Source organism: Camelina sativa, chromosome 11 (genome assembly GCF_000633955.1).
Source record: "Camelina sativa cultivar DH55 chromosome 11, Cs, whole genome shotgun sequence".
Lineage (NCBI taxonomy): Eukaryota > Viridiplantae > Streptophyta > Magnoliopsida > Brassicales > Brassicaceae > Camelina > Camelina sativa.
In genome coordinates this window covers 25,870,548-25,890,578 of record NC_025695.1, presented here as the reverse complement: position 1 = coordinate 25,890,578, position 20,031 = coordinate 25,870,548, and the positions used below count along the sequence as shown (strand labels likewise).

At 36.6% G+C, this 20,031-nt stretch overlaps 2 protein-coding genes and 1 long non-coding RNA gene across 3 annotated transcripts; 1 reads left to right on the top strand and 2 right to left on the bottom strand.

The window, feature by feature from the left end:
• On the bottom strand, positions 1,854–2,827 carry LOC104728340 (germin-like protein subfamily 1 member 11). The gene is made up of 3 exons (XM_010447332.1): positions 2,804–2,827; positions 2,563–2,704; positions 1,854–2,465 (listed from the first exon to the last, which is right to left on the bottom strand). Exons 1-3 carry the CDS (start codon positions 2,825–2,827, stop codon positions 1,924–1,926), a joined length of 708 nt encoding a protein of 235 aa, XP_010445634.1. The 3' UTR covers positions 1,854–1,923.
• LOC104728339 (germin-like protein subfamily 1 member 11) lies at positions 3,881–4,841 on the bottom strand. Its single transcript, XM_010447331.1, has 3 exons — positions 4,818–4,841; positions 4,577–4,718; positions 3,881–4,479 (listed from the first exon to the last, which is right to left on the bottom strand). The coding sequence occupies exons 1-3, from the start codon at positions 4,839–4,841 to the stop codon at positions 3,938–3,940; spliced, it is 708 nt and encodes a 235-aa protein (XP_010445633.1). The 3' UTR covers positions 3,881–3,937.
• On the top strand, positions 15,391–17,315 carry LOC104724257. The gene is made up of 4 exons (XR_757598.1): positions 15,391–15,796; positions 15,997–16,111; positions 16,543–16,977; positions 17,064–17,315. It is a non-coding gene; the product is annotated as an uncharacterized LOC104724257 (long non-coding RNA).

The following is a 20,031-nucleotide window of genomic DNA, read 5'->3' as shown; positions in this document are numbered from 1 at the left end:
AAGGTCTCTATGAGTAGCTTGTCATGCCATTTAGGTTAACCAACGCCCCAAGCACCTTCATGCGACTAATGAACCAGGTTCTAAGGTCATTTATTGGTAAATTTGTTGTTGTTTATTTTGATGACATACTTATTTACAGTAAGTGCCATTATGATCACATTAAACATCTAGGGTTAATTTTGAAAACTCTTCGGAAGGAAGTCCTTTATGCTAACCTAAAGAAGTGCTCCTTTTGTACTGATAAGTGTGTGTTCTTAGGTTTTGTAGTGAGTAAACAGGGCCTACAGGTGGAAGAGGAGAAGATTAAGGCAATAAAAGAATGGCCTACTCCAACTTCGATTGGACACGTTTGCAGCTTTCATGGTCTCGCAAACTTTTACAGGAGGTTCGTCAGGGATTTTAGTACAGTGGCTGCACCAGTGACTGCCGTGATCAAGAAAAACGTGCCTTTCTCATGGGGAGAAGCTCAAGAACATTCCTTCAACACATTGAAAGAGAGGCTCACACAAGCACCGGTCTTAACCCTCCCAGATTTTGAAGTAATGTTCGAAGTAGAGTGTGATGCATCAGGCTTGGGAATTGGAGCTGTACTACATCAGAGAAAAAGACCTGTGGCTTTCTTCAGTGAGAAGTTAAATGATACAGTAACTTGAAGGGGCGTGATGGATTATATAAAGATTAATGATTAGAAATATTATTATCTCAAAGGAATATATAGAGAAAAATCGTACATTAGATAAATATAAAAAACTTAAATAATATATAAAAGGTTAAAACCTCTGCATTTATTGCCGATTGATTTTGAGTTGGAATGCATATAAACTCTGGAGTTAACATTTGAAATGGGAAGCATACTATTTTTCGTTCGATGATTATATTTTCTCAACTTGTCATGAATTTATACGTGCTAATAATTCATATTTTATTTCCTCATGCAGCTGAGTAGGCACACGAATATATATATCAACTTACATATGTATGTAAAATCAAAATCGATGAACATAATTTAAATTAAAGAGATAATGCCTCTTGCGTGTATTTTTTTCTTGTTTTATTAGGAAGGCCTCTAGTGATATTACGTAATATTTAACTTTGTCACATTCACATAAATTCAACCCATCGATTGTGAATCTGTCGTTGAATATGTGCGTTCACGCGTAATACGATAGCTAGGCATGACTCTTCTGATCATCAAAGTTTTGATTTCTCCAAATTAGTTTAACACTTATAATTTCAGAATGAGAGCAAGTTAAGTTACGTGAGTTACTTGGCAGGGTACCTTAAACCTGGTAAAACCGATATGTTTGTAACAAAACGTTTCATACTAAGTGAAATTTCACATACTAAAATAAATAAATCAAAAGTTTCTTGACAGCTTTCACAGGGAACAATTATAAACATTACAGAATCGAAATTAGGGTTCTCGTGTAGATGCTTGAGTGACCATTTGCTCCTCTTTTATCTTGACGTAAGTCACCATATTGAAGGAAAAGGAATACTAATGTAAATCTATGTACAGTGATTTTTTTTTCCACAAATGAAATTTTGATTATATCAAGAGTCAATACAAAATAGAATGTCCTAGCCATTCTGGTAAAGCAACAGAATCAGAATAGAAGTTATTATCTAGACAACCATATTTAGCTAAGCTGTGAGCAGCACTGTTACTTTCTTCTTAGTAAATATAAAAGAAGATGAAAATGACGTAAGTCTCATTTTGTGATCGTATTTTTCTTGAAATTTTGTTTTTTATTAGAAAGACTTAATTACTTGTTTTGTGAAAGAAAAAGCATTTTTTATTTAGAATCTGAACCAGACAAAAGCAAAGAAAGACATCATTGTCATGATACGATGAACGGAAATACAAGATCCATATTCAGGCAGAAGTAAATAAAAATCAAAGCAATTCAAACCACGACGTTATTATTTCTTGAACTTGCCCTGTAGATCCACGACAATTCTAGGGTCCAACTGGAACGCCCTTGCAAGAATATTTGGGTTTATGGCTGGGTTAGACCCAAACACGGTGTTGGCAATAGTGATGACACCTGGGTTCTGGCTGCTTAGAGCGGCGAATGCAACCGCTGGTGAATGACCAATGTTTGCTTGGAAATGGATGAGTCCCTCTGGAAACACAAATACATCACCTGCGTTGAGTGTTTTGCTGATGAGGCGATTGTCTGGGTTTGATGTTACAAACCCAACTAGAAGTGTTCCTTCCCCGACAACCAAGATCTCGGTGGCACGTGGATGGGTGTGAGGTGGGTTCTGTCCGCCAATTCCATAATCGATACGGACAAGTGAGATTCCAAGGGTGTTTAACCCTGGAAGTTTGTTAACATTGACGGCTGTCACATTTGATCTGACTGCATTATTTACGGGTCTTGCATTGTGAAGCCCTGAGAAAGAGAAGTCATCCGCGGTCGCGAGCTTTGGGTCTTTGCAGAACTTTCCGTTAACAAAAACTGAACAGATTAGCCAAAGTAAAAAAAAAGAGTGTAAGAAATGAGAAATAATGTATAAGTGAAAGTAAAAATAATTAGGAAGTGATCATGTACATACCACGGTCTGCTGTTGGATAATTCCAACTTGTGTTAGAAGTTATCTCTTTAGGAAGGTGCTCAAGGAGATAAGAGATAAGGATGCACAAACAAGATTTAGATAAGGAAAAGAGCTTATTTAGATAAGGTTTTGTGTTGTAATCCTATTAGAATTAGGAGTTGTTTAATTCATTATAAATAGAGAGGTCAATAGAGAGATGTTCTATGTATCAACATGGCGGACGAATCTAATCCGCCACTACGAACAAAGGACCTTGGAGCACCATCGATCCAATGTCCACTACTCACGACAACAAATTACCCGGTTTGGTCGATGAGAATGAAGATCATACTTCGAGTCAGCGAAGTACGGGATGTTACCGAACCTGGATCCACAGATGAAAAGAAGAATGATATTGCGACTGCCCTTCTGTTTCAGTCTGTTCCAAAGTCACTTATCTTGCAAATAGGAGAGCAAGATTCAGCCAAATCACTTTTGGTGTGCCATTCGATCACGTCACCAAGGAGCGGAACGTGTAAAGGAGGCAAGACTTCAAACTTTGTTAGCAGAACTAGAACGTTTGAAGATGAGTGAATCAGATTCGGTAGCTGACTTTGCAGGGAAGATCTCAGGGATTGCATCACAATCAGCTTCTTTGGGAGAGACCATTGAAGAACCGAAACTTGTAAAGAAGTTTCTCACAGGATTGCCTAGAACAAAGTTTATCCATATGGTAGCTTCTCAAGAACAAGTCCTTGATTTAAACACAACAACATTTGTGGATATTGTGGGAAGACTAAAAGCTTATGAGGAACGAATTGGTGAAGTAAGTCCAGTCGAAGATCAAGGGAAGTTGATTTTTACTAATACCTCTAATAATCGTGGAGGATATGGCGGTTTTAGAGGAGGATCCAGAGGTAGAGGCAACTATGGTAGAGGAAGCTACGGTAGAGGCAATTTTGGCAGAGGTGGTTTTGGTAGAGGCAGGGGTCGAGGGAGATTCAACGACCAAAACCAAGGAGGAGAAACCACAGAAGAGAACCAAAAACAACCGAAGAAGGATCTATCCAAAGTAATTTGTTGGAGATGCGACAAACCTGGACATTATGCAACGACTTGCACCAACAAACCGATACAGAGTAATAACCAGAACCAAGAATCAAATCTCAACGAGACACATGAAGCAGATGGACTCTATATGCATGAAGTTTTTTTCCTCAATGAAGACAAGGTGATTCCGGAAAATTATGATATCAACAAAGGTAATGCAAGTGTTTGGTATTTAGATAATANAAGCAAAGAAAGACATCATTGTCATGATACGATGAACGGAAATACAAGATCCATATTCAGGCAGAAGTAAATAAAAATCAAAGCAATTCAAACCACGACGTTATTATTTCTTGAACTTGCCCTGTAGATCCACGACAATTCTAGGGTCCAACTGGAACGCCCTTGCAAGAATATTTGGGTTTATGGCTGGGTTAGACCCAAACACGGTGTTGGCAATAGTGATGACACCTGGGTTCTGGCTGCTTAGAGCGGCGAATGCAACCGCTGGTGAATGACCAATGTTTGCTTGGAAATGGATGAGTCCCTCTGGAAACACAAATACATCACCTGCGTTGAGTGTTTTGCTGATGAGGCGATTGTCTGGGTTTGATGTTACAAACCCAACTAGAAGTGTTCCTTCCCCGACAACCAAGATCTCGGTGGCACGTGGATGGGTGTGAGGTGGGTTCTGTCCGCCAATTCCATAATCGATACGGACAAGTGAGATTCCAAGGGTGTTTAACCCTGGAAGTTTGTTAACATTGACGGCTGTCACATTTGATCTGACTGCATTATTTACGGGTCTTGCATTGTGAAGCCCTGAGAAAGAGAAGTCATCCGCGGTCGCGAGCTTTGGGTCTTTGCAGAACTTTCCGTTAACAAAAACTGAACAGATTAGCCAAAGTAAAAAAAAAGAGTGTAAGAAATGAGAAATAATGTATAAGTGAAAGTAAAAATAATTAGGAAGTGATCATGTACATACCACGGTCTGCTGTTGGATAATTCCAACTTGTGTTAGAAGTTATCTCTTTAGGAAGGTGCTCAAGGAGATAAGAGATAAGGATGCACAAACAAGATTTAGATAAGGAAAAGAGCTTATTTAGATAAGGTTTTGTGTTGTAATCCTATTAGAATTAGGAGTTGTTTAATTCATTATAAATAGAGAGGTCAATAGAGAGATGTTCTATGTATCAACATGGCGGACGAATCTAATCCGCCACTACGAACAAAGGACCTTGGAGCACCATCGATCCAATGTCCACTACTCACGACAACAAATTACCCGGTTTGGTCGATGAGAATGAAGATCATACTTCGAGTCAGCGAAGTACGGGATGTTACCGAACCTGGATCCACAGATGAAAAGAAGAATGATATTGCGACTGCCCTTCTGTTTCAGTCTGTTCCAAAGTCACTTATCTTGCAAATAGGAGAGCAAGATTCAGCCAAATCACTTTTGGTGTGCCATTCGATCACGTCACCAAGGAGCGGAACGTGTAAAGGAGGCAAGACTTCAAACTTTGTTAGCAGAACTAGAACGTTTGAAGATGAGTGAATCAGATTCGGTAGCTGACTTTGCAGGGAAGATCTCAGGGATTGCATCACAATCAGCTTCTTTGGGAGAGACCATTGAAGAACCGAAACTTGTAAAGAAGTTTCTCACAGGATTGCCTAGAACAAAGTTTATCCATATGGTAGCTTCTCAAGAACAAGTCCTTGATTTAAACACAACAACATTTGTGGATATTGTGGGAAGACTAAAAGCTTATGAGGAACGAATTGGTGAAGTAAGTCCAGTCGAAGATCAAGGGAAGTTGATGTTTACTAATACCTCTAATAATCGTGGAGGATATGGCGGTTTTAGAGGAGGATCCAGAGGTAGAGGCAACTATGGTAGAGGAAGCTACGGTAGAGGCAATTTTGGCAGAGGTGGTTTTGGTAGAGGCAGGGGTCGAGGGAGATTCAACGACCAAAACCAAGGAGGAGAAACCACAGAAGAGAACCAAAAACAACCGAAGAAGGATCTATCCAAAGTAATTTGTTGGAGATGCGACAAACCTGGACATTATGCAACGACTTGCACCAACAAACCGATACAGAGTAATAACCAGAACCAAGAATCAAATCTCAACGAGACACATGAAGCAGATGGACTCTATATGCATGAAGTTTTTTTCCTCAATGAAGACAAGGTGATTCCGGAAAATTATGATATCAACAAAGGTAATGCAAGTGTTTGGTATTTAGATAATAGAGCAAGTAATCACATGTCAGGAAACAGAGAATTCTTTTGCAGTTTGGATGAGAGGATTAAGGGAAAAGTGAGGTTTGGTGATGGCTCATATGTTGATATTGTTGGGAAGGGAACTATTAACTTTGTTTGCAAAACAGGCGAAATAAGAGCACTCAAAGAAATCTACTATATACCCGAACTTAAGCACAACATATTGAGTTTAGGACAAGCAACATAAGGAGGGTGTGAGGTGAACATGAAAAAGGATTTTCTAACACTTCCAGACCCATGTGGAAGGCTGCTTGTAAGAGTTCCAGGTCATCAAACCGTTTGTACAAGACTCCGATGGAGATTAGTTTACCAATGTATCTGCAGATCGATAGTGATGAGGCTACATGGCGTTGGCATGCTCGGCTGGGGCATGTAAGTTTTACTGTCATGAATAATATGGTTCAACAGGATATGGTTGTAGGAATGCTACACATGATTCATGAGAAGGATATGTGTGATGTGTGTCTAGCAGGGAAGCAAACAAGAGGTTCTTTCCCGGTTAAAACTAGTTTTCGTGCATCACAACCATTGGAGTTGGTTCACGGAGACTTGTGTGGTCTTATTTCACCACAAACACCGGCCAACAACTGCTATTTTTTGTGCTAATTGACGATTTCTCTAGGTACATGTGGACGATGTTGCTGAGGGAAAAGAGTGAAGCTTTTGAACGTTTTAAACGATTTAAAGACTTTGTTGAAAAACAGAGTGGGTTGGCAATTAAGACTTTTCGAACCGATAGAGGAGGAGAGTTCACTTCAGGTGAGTTCAATCGGTTCTGCGAGGAGAATGGCATTACTAGACACTTGACTGCACCATATACACCACAGCAAAACAGTGTGGTAGAGAGAAGAAACCGCAATTTGATGGAGATGACAAGAAGTTTGATGAAGGGGATGTTGATCCTGAATGATATGTGGATAGAAGTTGTATGTCATTCGACTTACCTCATCAATCGAGTGCCCACAAAAGCACTGAATGGTCAGAATCCATATGAGTGTTTTATGTCCAAGAAACCGAACATTGAACACTTGAGAGTGTTCGGTTGTGTTGCGTATGCAAAGGTCAATGGACCACAATTGAAAAAGCTAGATGATAAATCAAGGAAAGTGATAAATCTCGGCACAAAACCTGGTTCTAAGACTTATAGACTCTATGATCCGATTGCCAAGAGAGTAGTGGTTAGTAGAGATGTGATTTTCGATGAAAATAAGGCTTGGGACTGGTCATCTATGGCAGTTGAGTCAGAAGGTGAACCAGGAGCATTTAAACTCTTCCAAGAAGGTTTTATAGAAGATGGTGGTGGACACGAAAATGATCAAGACAATGATCAGCAAAATGCAGACCAAGAAGCTATAAACCATGATAACGATGAAGAGAAAAAAAATGGAGAAGACAATGAGGGTGATGAGATTGCCGAGAACCAAGATCAAGGCCAACAAGTCGCAGTACAACCCTTGGTAACTAGGTCTGGTCGTGTGGTAACAAAACCACGTTATCTCAATGACTATGTCCTATTTGCAGAAGCAAAGAGTTGCAGTTTGTTCCTAACAATAGATGGAGAACCAGAAAACTACTTTGAAGCTGGAAAGATAAAATAATGGATTGATGCTATGAAGGCTGAAATAGATTCGATCATAAGGAACAACACATGGGAACTTGTAGACTAACCAGTCGGAGTTAAACCTATAGCAGTTAGGTGGATCTATAAACTCAAAAGAAAGGCTGATGGTTCGGTGAATAAGTATAAGGCGAGGTTAGTTGCAAAAGGATATGTGCAACAACAAGGCATAGACTTCAACGAGGTGTTTGCTCCGGCAGCAAGAGTCGAAACTATAAGGCTATTGATAGCACTTGCAGCAACGAGAGGTTGGAGATTCACCACTTAGATGTGAAGACAAACTTTCTCAATGGTGAGCTAAAGGAATTGGTCTATGTTACTCAACCTGAGGGGTTCGAGAAGAAGGGAGAAGAGGATCGAGTGTATAAGCTTCATAAAGCCTTGTACGGACTTCGTCAAGCTCTTAGAGCGTGGAATTTAAAGCTTGATCAAGTTCTTAAGGAAATGAACTTCAAGAAGTGTGTGAAGGAACCAACAGTTTATCGCAAGAAAGAGGAGAAGGAGTTCTTGATTGTAGCAATCTATGTTGATGATCTGTTCATTACATGAACCTCACTCAGTATCATTAGACGGTTCAAGGAGGATATGTCAAGAGGATTTGAGATGTCGGATCTAGGAAAATTAACATATTATCTTGGCATAGAAGTCATTCAAGGAGCGGATGGAATAAGGATAAAACAAGAGGGATACGCTCAAGGAATCCTTACTAACGCAGGGATGGGCTCCTGCAACTCGACTCATGAACCAATGGAGCCGAGACTGAGTTTGTCAAAAGCAGAGAAAGAGAAAGAGATCGATGCAACTAGATACAGAAGAACTATAGGATGTTTGCGATATCTTCTTCATACAAGACCAGATTTGTCTTTCGCAGTTGGAGTTCTTAGTCGCTATATGCAGAGTCCGAGAGTGTCACATGGGCAAGCAATCAAGCATGTTCTGAGGTATTTGAAAGGAACTATGAGTTTTGGTTTGTTCTTTAGAAGGGGTGGATCAAGGAAGGTCACAGGGTACTGTGACAGTAGTCACAACATTGACATTGACGATGGGAGGAGCACCACAGGTCATGTTTTCTACTATGATTCATCGCCTATTACTTGGACAACGCAGAAACAGCCGACTGTAGCGTTGTCGTCGTGCGAAGCAGAGTTCATGGCCGCTACGGAAGCTGCCAAACAGGCTATATGGCTCAAAGAACTGTTGAGCGAGATACTAAGCGTGAAAGGAGAGAAGATTCTGCTTAGAATCGATAATGAATCAGCTACAGCTCTAACCAAGAATCCAGTATTTCAAGGGAGAACGAAGCATATGCTTGCTAAGTACCACTTCATTCGAGAGTGTGTAGAGAATGAGCAAATTGAGGTCGAACATGTGCCAGGAGAGGAGCAGAAAGCCAACATACTTACAAAACCTTTAGGTCGGATTAAGTTCAAAGAAATGAGGAGTTTGATCGGAGTTGAGGAGATCAAGCTTCCCGGAGTTCATGTTGGAATTACGGAGGAGAATGTTGGATAGTTCCAACTTGTGTTAGAAGTTATCTCTTTAGGAAGGTGCTCAAGAAGATAAGAGATAAGGATGCACAAACAAGATTTAGATAAGGAAGAGCTTATTTAGATAAGACTTTGTGTTGTAATCGTATTAGAATTAGGAGTTGTCTAATTCATTATAAATAGAGAGGTCAATAGAGAGATGTTCTATGTGTGACTTAAGAGAGATTTAGTTTTGAGAAGTTTCTAAATCAATAAGAAAAGGTGTTCTTACTTTCAAGCTTTCAAATCTTATATCTGCTGGGGTGTTGACACCAACACAAAAGTCTTGAAGAGGGCTTGGATCAGAAGCAATGGCTAATGGAAGTGTTATAGCCAAGAGAGATAGAACTGCAAGAAATGAGAGACTCTTCATCGCCATATATTTTTTTGAAGGGCGGTAGGGTTTTTTTTGTTTCTTGAATAAGTTTGTAGTGAAGAGGTAATAAACTATGAGACATATAAACCTCAATTTATAGATGAGTTTACGTGTTGAAATAGTCCATAGTTCATACACTTGCAAATCCAAGATATTAACTAATGAATTTGACATTTGAATTGGTTAAATTATTTACATTTTCTTTCCTCGACCACAGTATGTGTTGTGGTGGTAATATTTAAATTCCACAATACTAGAAAATTCAAACTTTAAAAAAAAATATATATATATATATATATATATATATTCTCCAACGAATTCATGATGCATTTGAAGGTTGAAATGGCAAGTGTTGGCGATAATATATAATTCAACAAATTATAGGTTAAAGACTGAATTCGTTGAATGATTCTTCTTTCCTCAATTTGTCAATTTCTTTTCACTGACTCGAACAAAGGTCAATGTGAACGTGCTGGGGTTTGTTAAAATGTTGATAAGACACGACAGCATCAACCAATATAATTGTATGTACTATGGATTCTAAGAGTAGTACAGAGATAAGAAGACCGAGCTATTTTGAAGAATATGTTACTCTTCCCACATACTATATTGCTTATGTGATATGGTGTAAAACCGAGTTGTATTTCCTTTTTTTTTTACTCTTTGACTTTCTTCTTCGTTGACTATAAATTTGTAAACGAGATAAAATCATAAAAGGGTCTTTTAAACCTAAGCCACTTAATTAGCACAAATTAGGTAAAAAAAAATCTGAAATTGTTATGAGATCATGCATGACAATATACTCATGACATCTGTCGGGTCGCTAGCTGTATTTCCATGCATCTCCTTAACATGTCACACCTGTTTTTCGCCTTAGCTCTCAGGTTTATTGCTTCCTTCGCCGCAAATGTCTTCGGCCTTTGTTTTACCCTCTTCGGATTAGTTTCAAACTTCGAAAAATCTCAAAGTGTTTTTAGTGTTTGGTCATGTGAGATGCAGGTGCTATTATAGCTTTTTGCGGATGTGAAGTTGCTAGGCTCTGTGCTACTGACTCCAAAAGGGACCTAGGATGGACTTAGTAGAGTGAGTAAGCATTGCCTTCCTCATTAAGCTTGGTTGTTTCGCAGTCACTTGCTTGTCTCGGGCTACCATTGAATGGACTGCTTCCTTGCTACTCGATCAAACAATTTGTTTTTTTTTGTTATATTTTTCATTGTTGTTTTGATTTCTAGGCTCTCTTTAGGGATTCCTTTTTATCTTGCATCAATCTGTCTTCTACCATTATCATTATGCAAATGGTTTGAATTTGATGATTTGGTGCAAGAATGTGGTATGCTTTCATGTATTTTATCTTTATTTTGGCATGGGACCATGTAATAAATTATGTTTAATTGTGTATCTCAAACTTCCATTGTGAAATAAATGTTCACATTCTTATCAATATACTCATGATGCTAATTAAAGGATATAACATATGCTGAGGTGAAACGTAACATGACTTAACGACCACATGATATGACAACATTACTTTCTTATTGGTTTTGGACAACAGAAATAATTTGGTTCTCTAGTTAATGTTTTTTTTTAATCGGAAAATTTCATCGAAAGACTAAATGAGACAAATGTTGACCAAAAAAAAGAAAAGACTAAATGAGACATGTAATGAGAGACAGGTCACCACAAATGTTAGACCAACTCTAACGGCGGTTGTTAATAATATCTTAAGATAAAAGTGTTAAAATTATAATCAGAACTAAATTATAAATTAATATATTTTAAATAATATTTTTAATTTATTTAGTTTTCAAATTTTCAATTAATTAAATTTTATCTAATTAATTTATAATTTTGTTTAGAATGTTTTTTCTTCTTCTTCGTTTTATACAGTTTATAACCTAATTACATTAAATTTGTTATTAGATAGAATATAAAATTTTAAAACACTTAGTTTTGTTTTCTATAATTAAACAGAGGTATATGTCTATATGGTATGTTAGTGTATATTTTTATGTGTATACAATTTTTTTTTTTGAATATTAAGAATGTGTTGTAGTATGTATAATATTTTGTAGTTCACATACTAAATAATTTATAAGTTAATTTTGCAAACTATGACTATAAATCTATAGTATATGAAATAAACTAATAGTTTTAGTGTTGGTTCAATAGTTTAAACTCGCCATGTTAGGCGAATCACGCAACATGTTCAAAGATTTTTAATCCGCAAAACTTATCATATGAAACCCGTGAAAATAAAATATAGTATGTGAGGTTAAAAGTCACTTTTTATCAAATCAGTTTTTCAAATTTTTAAAGAATAATACATCTTTACTCACGTCCTTATAAAATAAGAAAATAAAATCTGTATACATTTTACAATTATGTTTGTTACTTTTTAAGAAAATTAATTTCTATAAAAAAAATATAAGTAGAATTAATTTGTTTATTAAATTAATTATTTAATGTCAATTACATGCCTGTAAATAAGTGTCAAGAGGATTTGTTTTATAAATGTCTAAAAAAAATAGATATATAGATAATCAATTAAGCTAAGATTTTTGGAATGAATATGTTAGCACATGTGTATGTGTGTGATTTGAGTGTCGAATTAGTGAAAGAACTTTTTTTTTCTTGCGCGTTAATTGTTTCTCTCTCTTGTTATCTCCGACTCTAATAGGCAAACAAAGAACACGGATCTCGAATTAGATTATTGGGCCTCGTCTAAGGTCAATATTTAAGTCCAGTTCTTTTTACAAGTCTTAGTATTTAAGTGGCTTTAGTAGGTTTCTTTGTAAACGATTATCAAAGAGATCAACCAAAACAACAACTTCTTCTTCATTTCTCATCTCATTTCTGATTATATTTGATAGACCACTTCCTGGGTCTATCAAATTGGTGCTTTCATTGAGAGTTATCAACAACTCAAGTTTTATTTTCATCTATTTGACGATGGTTTTAAGCGGCGAATAAGTAGAAATCCTCCAAGGGGTGAGCGGATGCAATCAATAATTGAAGGATGGCAAGAGGACTCAAAGCGAGCGAAAGAATGGAGGACCCAAACAGAAGAGCCCAAACAGATGGAGGTCTTAGAAAAACCTTTGTGGAATTTCGTCGAGCAAGTGGCGGGCCAGAAACAAGAACTTTTGGTGGTGGATTCTTTGAAGGAAAATCCAAAATTGGATGTGAACGATGGAGCTTTCAGACTTATTAAGCAGACTCAAGATGATATTGATCTTATGGATGCCCAAATTGGGAACAGTGAGAGCCAAGTTACTCCTCGAAGCATGATTTATTATACTTCTCAGGCAAGGCAAAATGTGAGACTTAGAAAGATCTCTGTCAAACGGAGCTACCACAGGACCCGTAAAAAGAGATCCTGGAGAGATGGCTCAGTCCTTCGAACCAAGTATACACCACGACTAAATCTTGTGCAAGCCCTTAAGAGTTATGGTATGTTTTGTGGTTCAAGTTTTAGAGATCGTTTAGTGGATTTGAAGCCAGAGAAAGCACACAAAGAAAGAAAAAAATTAATGGTGATGAAGACGGTTCACAGAGTAATAAAAGTGTCACAAGGGAGATCATCTTTTTCGTTTAATGGGACATATGATTCTGGTGTTCGAGCACCGAATTCATATAATCCGTGTAGTCATGAGGATCTGATCAATGTGGGATCTGAGGAGGATTTGATGGATTATGAAAAACAGTCACAGGTTCCCTTAGTTCCTCGTTGCAATGCTGATCTGATGTTGATAGAAAGGGAAAAAAATCAGATGGATCAAAACGTTTATACTACTAGAGAACTGAAATACGATATCATGAATGATAAGCAAGGTAGATGGAGGTACAAGGAAATGGGCCATTGTGGTGATGTCACAACAGTAGTGGAAAATAAGAATCATGGTGTCGAAAGAGAGTCTAGGTGGACCAGACCTGAAAGTAAATGGGAACAAGGAGATCCCTCTCCTAATCATGAGCTCTATAGGCAGCAGGAGCCTACGGCTGATATAGTTTTAACGACTCGTGTCTCTTCTGATTTTTCTCTCTTTAATCAAATTTGGGAGCCGGGTGGAGTTTATGAGTGTTGCAAAGGTGATAGCACTCTAATAGTCTAATGATTACATTGTGGGCTTGTGAGAACAGAGTCGTAACGTTGACTGTTCCGGCAAGGAAAATAGGAGATGAGGTAGTAAATGCAAGGTTTTGGGGTCACTTGCGTTCCGGAGTTGATGTAGAAAGATGGAATGAGTTACAAACTGATTCATGTGAATATAAAAAGCATAAGCTGCTGCCAAGATTTTATGAAGTAGGATTTATGGAAATCACTATTTTAGTCAAGGTAGTTATTGATTCATCTAAGGAGCGACAATATCGTTTAAAAAAGGTTCAACGTCTAGTAATCCAAGATGGTAATTACGGGAATCTACATTTCAGCTCTGGACTTGATAATCACGTTTGGGAACCTGGTGGAGTAGATGTTGACCTAGAGAAGTTGAAATGGTTAGGGAAATGTCACAAGGTTAATAGAATGATAAGCTTAACGGGAAAACTTCATAAGAAGGAGTCACAATGGGTCATGAAGCTGCTGTTTTGTGATCATGATGAAGAAGTGCAGGTGTTATCATGTTTCAAAGACTGTTGTACTAAGAACACTGACACTCTAGAAGACAAACAAGAGGTAAAGGCTGAGCAAAATAAGGATGTTGGTGTTAGTTCGAAGGTGGACACACAAATAAAGATTATGAAGGTGCGTATGCATGACCAGAATCTTCTTTGTTATTGTTTGGAGGCTCAAAGTAGCGAATACAGAAGAGGAGGCTATATATACAAAGTAACTACACTGTTAGAACCAGCTACAGATTGTGCACCAGAGCTGATAATCCAGAATTTCAGTGATACTTCAGGGGATTCATTAAATGGAACTTTGGCTTGTTCTGATTGGGAGGATCAACATCATCACAAGCGTTTGGATCCTTCTATTGGATTAAATGGAAAAGAGGAGTTGAATTCTATAAAGGCTAGACTCAGCGACCTGTTTGGAGTTGCATTTGAAAGGAGTAGTGATGCAAAGTGGATAACACAATGGAAGTTACAATCATGTACTCCATCAACATTGGAGAATATACAACAAAAGAAGTCACTAAAGTCTACTGAAAATATGTGTGGTGAGTCGTCTTTTGAAGCCTTAACATCCACATTCAAGACCAGAGACAATTTATCCTATCATCTTGAGGACAAGATGGAGCTTTCAGGGGCGAGTAATAATAGGTATGAAGTATTGGTTTGTGATAGTGAAAAGATGAAACAAATACAGAGAGATACTCAAATAATGTTAGTGAAAGAAAATAAGGATGCTCATATGGACAGTTTGATGGTAGTGATGAAGGAATTTTTGAGCTGTTGGGGTGTTTTGGAAAAGCTGATCCAATGGGCGTTTGAAAGGCTTCACGGAACAACCCTGGTCTCTACCCTTTAACAACCACCTTTAACAACCTTCCCACAGGACAAGTTGCCACCAATTGATCTGCAGGTGTCCGCGGGCAGTCCGTTGGGGCAGCTAGCAGTGAGGTTAGTGGGGTCTACGAGATGGGTTGTCACATAAAAATCGATTTTTTTATGATAACCCGTCCCGCGTACCCCACTAGCCCTCCTACTGCCCCAACGGACCGTCCGTGGACCCTGCTAGCCCCCAGCTAGCCGTCCCAACGGACCCCAAGCTGGCCCTGCAGGGCATCGATCCTAATTCATCATTGTGGATATCCCAAATCCACCAGTAGGTTGTTAAAGGGTGGGGACCAAGGTTCGAGGGTGGGGACCAGGGTTCGAGGAACGCCTGGCGCACCAATAACCTACTGGTTGATTTGGATGAATAGTTTCATTTCCACACTGAGGGGTTAGGATCGATGCCCTGCAGGGCCAGCTCGAGACCTATGGGGGCAAGCTAGCGGGGGGCTAGTGGGGTCCACGGGACGGGATCAATTGGTGACAGCTTGTCCTGTGGGAAGGTTGTTAAAGGGTGGGGACCAGGGTTCGAGGAACGCCTGGCGCACCAATAACCTACTGGTAGATTTGAATGAATAGTTTCATTTCCACAGTGAGGGGTTAGGATTGATGCCATGCAGGGCCAGCTTAGGGCCTATGGGGGCAAGCTAGCGGGGGCTAGTGGAGTCCACGGGATGGGTTGTTACAGCGAGCCTTCGGAGTTCTAAGATTATCAGTTTACCTACCTTAGAGCGTTGATTACTTGGGATAATCACTTCAATGTGGAATATGTAAGGGTCTAATGAGAAATCTTTCGTGTCAAACCTTTATAAGTGGACTTTATTGTGATGAAGGTTGCAACATTGGTGTCCATATACTCATTCAGACATACATGATAGAGACAACAAGAAAACAGCAAGGTAAGTCATCAACACTTTATACAATCATAACACTTTGAATTTTATGTAATCAGTTTCTGTACTTTGAGTTCTTGATTGAGTTTGTGTTATTGATTGGGTTTGTGTTATTGATTGAGTTTATTTTCTTTATTGAGTTTGAATGAGTGTTTGTGTTCTTGAACAAGACTGATTTTGTGTATGAATTTATGATCTTGAATAAGTATATGAGGGGAAGAGCCGAGAGCAACAACACCAACAAGTCGACATCAACTTGTACTCAGCACCAACAACCCGATAGCAACTTCAATCTTGTAGCACCAACATCATCAACTTCAGGTGACTCTATGTCCTCTCCCCTCTGCTTCGACGATTCTTCTTCTTCTTTCTTTGAATGAACTATTTGTGTCTTGCTTGAAGTTGAAGCTTTTTCTTCTTCCTTTGTTTAAAGCAAGTTTTTGAAAAAAGTTTAAAAAATTTTTAAGTTAACAACTTTACCATTGGAGCTAGGTGAATTTTTTCTTGTATCTTAAAAAAGTTTTTAGCTTTGAATTTGTATTTTTCTAATAATAATAATGTTAACATATATGTTTACAATTTTACCATTCGAGTTCAATAAAAAAAAACCCTTTAAAAAATCTGAAGTTTTTTTTTGTCACAATTAAAAAATCTTAAGTTAAGCTTTGAAAAATCTTCTATATAATAAAGACAATATGCATTAGATAGCATAATTTAGATGCATAATAAAGAAACTACCATATTCTCTACAGGACATGTTTCTTCAGGAGGATGAAATTACTCTATTCTCCTTAAGTAGGTGACCATCATAGGGGGACATGGAGTGTAGCTAGGAATGATCATTTATTCAAAATTCGAAATGAAAAAAAAAAAAAATTATCTCTTCCTTCACAAAAATACGAAACCATTTAGGACCACATATTCAGTCTCCTGATAACAATTACTCCTTCCCCTACTGTAGCTAAAGTCGGGTAGTTGTGAAATTTTGTATACGAAACCCAATCTCCTGTACTTGACACAATTGTCCCGATTTCCATCGACCTATGATATTCCTATCGGTCGGTGTGTTCATCAATTAGTTGAAGGTGAGAGAAACAGCAAATTCTTGTCTTCATAGTTGGCTTTCCCTCGCCAATACTGTTACTGTCTAACCTCTGTTCTAATTGCGTTTCGACCTACTGTTACAGGTTTGTACAGTTTATCTTCGTGGATATGTATCACTTTTGCTTGTTTTATTGAATCGTTCTATATAACATAGCCTTATGGTGTGTAGGGAAATTATGTCGATTACAGACCTACCGACTCGTCTGTTCAAGGAAGGGGCGGAGCCCAATGGTGAAGTGTTAATTCCTTTCGCACACTTATATTTACCCAAAGAACGGTCTCTGATTGTTAGACACCTATGTGGAAGAGAAATATTTGTTCTGCCGAAAATAGTCTAACAATAGCGTGGTCCCACATTTCTGTTAAACATAACGTTTATTAACATTACACATAGTTCCGTAAATCACATTATCTCCCACAATAGCGCATGGGTTATTAGTTAAATGTTTTTCAGTTTACAAATAACTGTTTGTTATATTAAATTATGTAACCATTATCATTACCTACTATTAAACTTGTCCCCTACCTATGCAACCCTACTGTCGGATTCCAACACTTCCCGCCCATTTGTTGAGGGCTCGGCAGTAAACTCCCCTACCCGAGAAGTGGTAATTACCATCTTTTTCTGACGCTGTGGTATATCCTTCATTTATCTCTAACATTGTGGCATCGACTAATACTATCCTTAAAACGGAAGTACACAACATTTTTTTTTGTAGATTATATAATATATATATTTATGATTTTTGGTTATAAACTTCTGACATAGGTGTATCATAATATACGGGTTAGTTTGATTTTTAGTAAGTATAGTATGAATTTAGTTAATTATAGTAACATATAAATCAATTATAGGTAACATTTAAAAGATAAGGAAATCTCTCAACCTAATTCAAACAAAAATATGTGATTCTTCTTTCACATTGATTTTATTTTATATTTAAATTATTTTAATTTTTATCTAATATATTTAGTTAATAAAATTTATGATTTTTTCTGCCTATGATGTAATTTAAATTTTTTTTAAATAGACATATATTGCTCAACTGATGAATAAAAAAAATACAAAATGCCCTACATCACCTAAGAAAACTAGACAAAGATTCAAAGTCATATTAATAAAAAAGAGACCAAAATGATTCTGAATACGAATGAGCAGAAACCTTGATTTATCAGGCATTGAAATTAAAAAAATTATGCATTTTATTATGGTTCTTTATTTTAAAGAATTTGAACTTTTAATTACTTTAAAAATTCAAATGTGTAACTTTTTAAAATTTTTAAAGATTATTAATATTTCAATTATTAAAACATTTATCTTTTTATAAAATGTTTAAGATATGAATAATATTTAAACTTTATAAGAAGTTCAAATATCTTAAGTATTTCAATTTCTAAAATAATAAAATTTATTCAAACATTTTAAATTTTAATAATATATACGAATTAAATATCACATGACGGGTTATATGACAGGACATGTTTGAGTTGATATTAATAGAAAATTAAAATGTCATTAATTTGGTGCTACACGGGTAAAATAACGTCTCATTATTTTGTGAACTTTCTAAAAACTTTAAAGATTATTAATATTTCAATTATTAAAATATTTAATTTTTATAATTGTTTAAGATATTAATAATATTTAAACTTTATAAGAAGTTCAAATATTATAAGTAGTTCAATTTCTAAAAAAAAACTTTATTAAAACATTTTAAATTTTAAAAATATATTTAGATTTTTATGAAGTTTTTCTGCGGTGTACAATGAATTAAAATATCACACGACGGATTATATGGCTAGACATGTTTGAGTAGATATTAATAGAAAGTTAAAATGTCATTAATTCGGTGCTACATGTATAAAATATCATCTCATTATTTGATAACAATATGAATATTAGATTAATAGACTAACTAATTAAATCGATTAATTAATACTATAACAAAATAATTAATATGCGGTATAGTGTAGGTTAAGTCATATAATTAACAATCAAAATACAATACATAATTTTAAAAACTAAACAAATCAAATAAAATTAACAAACAGAAATTAATATTTTTATCAAATAACTTAAACTGCAGTGTATCGCGGGTCAAAATCTAGATTTATTAGAATAAATGTTATTTTCATAAGTTATATTTGACATATAATTTCATGGCATAATGTTTGAGCAAAAAAAATTAAACAAATAAAAAAATCATATATATGACACTTTAAATAAAAATTACAAAATAAATAAAATAAATATTAATCAAAGCTCTATCCATTTCTCCAATCAACATTTGCATATGGAAGGTTAATAATATATCATATTCTAACCCATAATCGAGATGTTTCATTTATTCTGCACCAATCAATCTTGCTAACATCGTACCGGGAAATGGGTAGTAGAATTTTTTTTTTTTTTTTGTCGACCAATGTTTTGTACTATTTAAATAAAGAGGTACATAGTTTTATAAGATTAACTAAACCAAGAGATAATTATAGAAAAGTTGACAATTCTAGCTTTTTTTGCTAATGCATCAGCAGATACATTTGATGTCCACTGATAAAAGTGAAATGATGAAGACTGGTGGACAATTCAAGTATGTCATCCAGATGGCCTTAAATTTCTGCAAAATCATCTGGTGGCTTGCCTTGCTCTTTAGATTTCTGAATGTATGTATAAATGGTCTTTGAATCTCCACAGAATACTATTGGTTTGTAGTCCAAACGTTTGACATGGATGAGCACTTCTTTGATCGCAATGGCTTCTGCTTCAAGAGCTGTATTGGTGGGCTCAATTGATGAGGATCCTTTGAGAATACATTTGCCCTGGGCATTATGTAGTTCCCATACTATCCCAGCTCTGCTTTGATTATTTAACCATGATCCATCTGTATAACAATAGAATATGTTAGTTTGGTTCAAAGCAGCTCTATTGATGACCATATTGGTCTTCTCCTGCTGTTCATGCTTATTGCCGTGAGTCAACGATCCATTGTTCGCCTCCTTCCATAAACTAAAATCCGTGAGAGCTTTGCGTATGATATCAGGAATGGACCATCTTTTGCTATTGTAAATAAGGTCATTGCGGGCTTTCCAAATCCGCCAACCAATGAACGGGAAAATGTACTCCTTTGGAGAGGCTA